This window comes from Lolium rigidum, chromosome 7 (assembly GCF_022539505.1).
Source record: "Lolium rigidum isolate FL_2022 chromosome 7, APGP_CSIRO_Lrig_0.1, whole genome shotgun sequence".
NCBI classification, from domain to species: Eukaryota; Viridiplantae; Streptophyta; class Magnoliopsida; order Poales; family Poaceae; genus Lolium; species Lolium rigidum.
Genome location: NC_061514.1, coordinates 74,178,162 through 74,184,086, shown reverse-complemented (window position 1 = coordinate 74,184,086; position 5,925 = coordinate 74,178,162). Strand labels below are relative to the sequence as shown.

The window sequence follows — 5,925 nt, the reverse complement described above, 5'->3', positions numbered from 1 at the left end:
TCAAACCCTCTCTACCCAAAATAAGGTTTTAGCAAAGAGCACAGTGAAGTTTATAGCGCTTGACTTGATGATCTACTTAAATTTCAGCAAGTCAAGTGAAACTTCAGTTACCGTGACAAGTTTTATTTGAAAGCGCGAAAATTCCCCGGATTTTCTATGCATGAATGCAATGCACACTTTGGTGTTCTCTCATTTGTAGCCTAAACCTGGGATATTACACTATGGCACTTGCTAAACTTGGGCTAGTCAAAATGTGGTTGGCAATCAAACATGCCAGTAGACCTCATCATGGAGCAATGAGCTAAACAGAAAAGTAACGACCAACAGAAAGATGCACATAAAGATATACAAGAAAGTAGATACGGAATCAGACAACACATGGCAGATGAGAACTTAACATTTTAAAATTTGTAACATGAGAGTTGTGTGGAACAACGGGATGAAATTAGTGGTCTGAGGAACTTTTAAAAAGATCAACTATGTGCAACAAAATCGACAAACTAGATTTAAAAATTATAAATATAAACATGATATTAAAGCTCAATATATAGTGCACTATGGAACCAATCACGGCAATAAAATCACATTGTCGATGTGCATGTTTTTCGTAAGCTATCATGAATCGGAACACCATTGTGTTGATTAGAAGAGACGGGTGAAGGAGATTAATAGGGTAAACGGAGCAAATAATGGGAAACGTCACTTTATATCACTGCATGAGCCACCACGTATGCCACCTTCTCCTCCACACCACCGAGGGAGCATGACACGAACAAACCGCTAAATCTGCATCACACGGCTGGAAGGTGCTTTTAAACATCGCGTGGAGGTGATAATCACCCAACTTTTGCAACCCAGGAGTTAGCAGCATGCGGCCTACCAAACACGCACCTCCTAATCTCGTGAAGCCAGGTGGCAAAAGGACGACATTGCGCCGGTGATGGCCTGATTCGTAAAACAAGTGGGTGCACATTGGGGGCCGCTCGGGTAGTGAGAACACGTCAAGCTGATTTACGCCTTCAAGTTGGTGTTACATTCACCAGCCATCTCATCCTAAAAGGTCGATCCGTTCAATAAAATTGTGTGAAACGTGCAAAGTAGGGTAGATCTCCATGTAACAAGTCACATACGTGTAGTAAAATATGGAATTCATACTTAATTATTATTATACTTACACAATGGACGCACGACACACCAATGGTGTTGAGTTAGGTCTTAAGCCATGTCACTGGACTTGTGTGCTTGATACATGTAGTGCTTGACAAGTGTAAGATTTTTTGCTCTATCTTTTTGACATTTGGGCACTTGCTCTGTGAGATTCAACGGTTGTAGGTTGCGCTGTGGGCTGGTAGACAAACCGTATGCATCTCATGATACATGGTTAGGTCGGGTGTTATCAATTTCGGGTGATGCTGGTGTTTATATCTGGATCAAGAAGATTATCTGAAAAAGACAGAACTTGCTATTTCTTCGCTTGGTTGCCCTGCACAAAGTACACACCCAACCAGCAGAGATTTCTCTAATATTCATGCACACGATAGTCACCTGGTAGTGTAGATCACTGAGACAGGTAACAATAGCTTGGAGTATATTCTTTATTCAAGTAAAGTATTTCCTACACATGGACATTCTAGTGTGCTAAGTACAATGATCTTTTCGTATGTACAACAGTAGTTACACTACTACTGAAAGTTTCTAGCAGCCTGACCCTTGTCAGTGTATACAATCTGCCCAAAATCATGCAGGTTTGCAAGCAAGATGAGTAACCCAGACGAACCTACTTGTTTGTATCATCACTGGATACATAACTTGGACGGCTTGCAAAATTGAGTCCAGCAAACCAAGCAACACGCATCAGTTGAATCCCAAGGACCAGCACCCACCAGGACACCAAGCCACGGAGGCTCTGCACCATCCACCCAGGCGCAGTGATCTCGTTGGCCAACTGAAGGCCCCTCATCAGCTGTAGCACACGATAACCCTCATAGACAACAGGCGCTACCAACCAAACAGGCGATTTCCAGTGCCATGTAAGCATCTCAGTCAGCATCTGCACTGAAAGGAGTAAAAGATATGGTCCAAGCAGCACTAAGAACGGAATGAACGCTAGCTGTGGCTGCAGAGTACCCCGACTGGATGCAAATAGCAGGGCCAAAGGAGCAGCAAAGCCTATTACGCTGGCCACCAGATTCCATAACCTGTAAGTGGTTGGGATCTTCCTTGTCAGGTCAAATGAATTGTTCTCTGGGCGCCCACATGCATCAGCCATAAGGAAAAACAGCATTGCTCCCATGTTAAAGATGCAGTCTAGCCCCACTAGGGAAAGAAGGCCGGCAATGTTAGGACCAAGGAACACTGAAGGCAATGGCAGCCACAAAGTTGGAACTATGCCCGTAACCAGCAGAACTGAAGGCCCTAGCAGCCACATTGGCAGTTTAAATGCGGATAGCTGCCCAGAAGGTTCATTCTTCACCTCCACAACATCCTGATCGCTCTGAAGGACAGCAATTTCTGGAGCTTCTTCTGTATCAATAGCTTCAACAACATTTGTTCCCATGATAATGCTGGCACCGTCCTCTGAGGAAGCATATGGGAGAGAAGCCTCCCAAGGCAAATTCTTCGTGCATCGCAATGCAAGATTTTTAAAATGGCCTGATTGCAATGGGCTCCAACAAAGAGATCTGGGTAATCTGTTCTCATGAACCTGCCTCCTAACATATGCTTTGTTCAATTTTATCTGTGAACAGAGCAAAGAAGCCATGGTATAGGATCTCAAATTCCAACACTGCAAAAAAGATACAAAAATTAGTGCCCAATGTCCAGATCACGGCGACGCATCTAGCACTTAAGAAAAAACTCAAACACACAGGCTAACAATGAAATGTAATCCAGTTAGGTGTCAAGTTGACAACAGTTAAACAAGCTCAACATTTAGATCAAGTACTTACAATACACGATTGGCATGCCTTTGCATGCAATTCAACAATTTATTGGATGCTACTGAACCAAACATTAACAGTCCATGTTATGAAAGGAGTACATACAGGAAAGAGGCAGATCAAATATTCAATGATCTACAGAAATTGATGGATGCAGTTATATGTTTTGAGATACTCCCTCCGTCCTAAAATAACTTGCTCATCTGATACAGAAGTATATAGACGTATTTTAGTTATAAATACATCCGCATCTAAAAAAAAGTTGAGCAAGTTATTTTGAGACAGAGGGAGTACTTCTTACCCAATTGATATTTGAGTAAAGAACTTCACCTTCAGCTCTTGCGATTGTTTCTGTAACTGTTAGTTATAACTTGTAACTGGAAACATGGTTTTTGGCTTTTGAGTCACGAAGGTGCCAAAACATGCAGCCTAACAAATGGAACTCATTTGTCTCAGGTACCCTCATTAAAGACAAGTTGCTATCAAACCTAAAGTTTAACAAGAGTCAGCCTACCTACGTGCCTCCACAGTTCTAACTTCTAAGTACAGAATTGACGCCAAAATATAAATATCCAAGAGCTTAAAAATAAACTAAAACTGAAAGAATTATACAGCATACATGAGATTGACATATTGCAACACCACCTACCAAGAGTTAACATGGTGCATATAGCAAGAGTTATAGAGTAGTGCATGTAGCAACAGGCTTCTGGACATATGAAATTCAACAAAATGGTAGTAACTCGTAAGGGCTGACTCTAATAACTCAGGAGATATGAAGTTTCTACTTTACACAGACCTGTAAATTCGTAGATGTTTTCAGCACATGACACAATCTTTCAACGGATCATTGGGGTTGCCCAAGGTAATTAACACATGCGTCCATCAACAATGCTAGAAACCATAAACTTAAGGATAATCTATACTTCAGTTTGTGTTCTTTACTCATTTTGCATAATTTCGAATAAGCTCCGCACAAACAGAACCAAAATCCCCATATCGGTAACACTAAACGGTATGCAGACCTAGTGAACCCTCTTTTTTTGGGAGACTAACTTCGATCCTTTCGCAGCTTAGCTTCACGAATTACAAGAGTAGACAACTATGGAATAACCCGCAAAAAAAAAACCATGGCACCCCCGTTTGACATGTCAAATCTACTCCTAGTGGTAAACGCAGGAGTTCGAACACCTGAAGCAACTTCGAAACATTCCGAGACCCTCGAATTCGATCAGATCCGCAGATTTCGAACTAGCGCTGCTACCCTGCTGCGGCCTTCTGTTCGGGGGCTAGTTGTTGTTAACGTGTAGAGCGAACAGAGGGCAAGACTAACCTGATTGGACTTCCCTCGGCTTCTCGCCGGCCGGAGCTCGGAGATGAGGAAGCCTCCGGCAGGTTCTTCTCCCCAAAGGCAGACGTCGCAGGGCCGCAGCTTTTTTTTTAAGCGGACGCAGGGTCGCTCTGCCCGCACGGATTGGGAACGACGAGGGGAAGGAAGAGGCAACGCGGCCCAGCACGCAACTGTGACCGTGAGCACCATGGGCCTAATGGGGGCAAAACCTATACATTGCTTGTTGCGGCACTGAAGACTCGTGCCGCACACCCTCCTAGGCGTGTGTGCGGTGCATGGGCCAGGCCCGTTAGTGGCAGTTGCCACCGGAGAAGAGGGAGAAGAGATGGATTGTCGAGTTAGGGTTAGGGTGCAGGGGTGTCGCCAGTGGCTAGACTTGGAGTTAGGGGTGCGGGGGTGTCGCCACCGACCAGACTTAGGGTGAGGGGTACGGGAGGAGGGAGGGGATTTACATGGAGGTCCGCGGCAGCGGCAGATCAAGCAGGGCGGTGCGGCGAGGCGGCCGGTGCCGCGGTGGGGGAACCGACAGCGAGCACGCTGCAGCAAAGACGATTCTTTCTGGCCGCAAGCGGTGTATATGGTACTTTGATAATGGGCTATTTCTTGGAAGAAGCCCTTGTTTGTCGAAAACGTGTACTCATACCAATTTTTATCAACATAAGAAAAATAAAATAGTAAAATTATTTTATCACCGGCTATTAAAATACTTATGTTACATATGAAATTGGATCATTTTCTCAAGAAAGTTTACGATAATGTATTGTCTGGTTTCTGTGGTTTAGGCTAACAATACTTCTTTGCACCCAAGAAGTTGGCAACATCTCTTTGCTAAAAAAAATCCATCCCTAGCGATGACGTATCAACAGCGGGGCATCTCCGCAAAGAATAAAGGTGCAGCTACTATGGCCGACATTGCCGAACAAAAGTGTTTCTCTAAAGTTTTGGTCTTGTGGACCAATCGCTTCATAGCATGTGGGTTGATATTCGGCGCTTCGACAAGTGTTGGTGGTAGCGAGGACTGATCATGTAAAATGAGTTATGGTAGTGTGTCTCATGTTTCAGCCTTTTGGGCTTATTGGTCTTTTTCACACAGTAGGGATGATGAATTAGCAGTTCGAGATTGGCCATGCAAGGGGTGTGTCCTAGCGAAAGTGCATTCGATGCCATCAGGGTCTCGCATATTGGGTGGGTGTCTCAAGTTGTTCTTTGTAAAACATTTGAGGTTTGTCTGGTTTGCGCAGATTCAATTTTATGCAGTTTTTTTCACTTGAGTTGTGCTGGAAACCCTAGATGCAAAACATGGAACCAGAGACGCCGACTCTAAACAACCTTGATGTAAATTTTAGCCTTTATCATGCATCATCTTTGTCTCATCAGTATATTCGGTCTTATGTGGAGTACTGTTTTTTAAAGAAAGACAAAAGCTTTGCCTTAATTCATTGATTAAGAAAGAGTTAGTAACATGATATTTAAAGCCCAAACGCTACAAAGCCAAAAGAAAAAACATACTAATCTCCCGGCAATAAGTGACCCAAGTGTTTTACCCCTGCAATGCTCCAAGCCCTCGCCTCCAATTTGATACACGCAATGATCACCATGGCCATAGTGATCTTGTTCTTGAAAACTCTAGGGTTG

At 43.7% G+C, this 5,925-nt stretch overlaps 1 protein-coding gene across 1 annotated transcript; it reads right to left on the bottom strand.

The window, feature by feature from the left end:
* Nucleotides 1-1,562: 1,562 nt before the first annotated feature.
* LOC124676597 lies at nt 1,563-4,375 on the bottom strand. Its single transcript, XM_047212632.1, has 2 exons — nt 4,273-4,375; nt 1,563-2,785 (listed from the first exon to the last, which is right to left on the bottom strand). The coding sequence occupies exon 2, from the start codon at nt 2,759-2,761 to the stop codon at nt 1,778-1,780; it is 984 nt and encodes a 327-aa protein (XP_047068588.1). The 5' UTR covers nt 2,762-2,785; nt 4,273-4,375; the 3' UTR covers nt 1,563-1,777.
* Between the last annotated feature and the right edge of the window lie 1,550 nt (nt 4,376-5,925).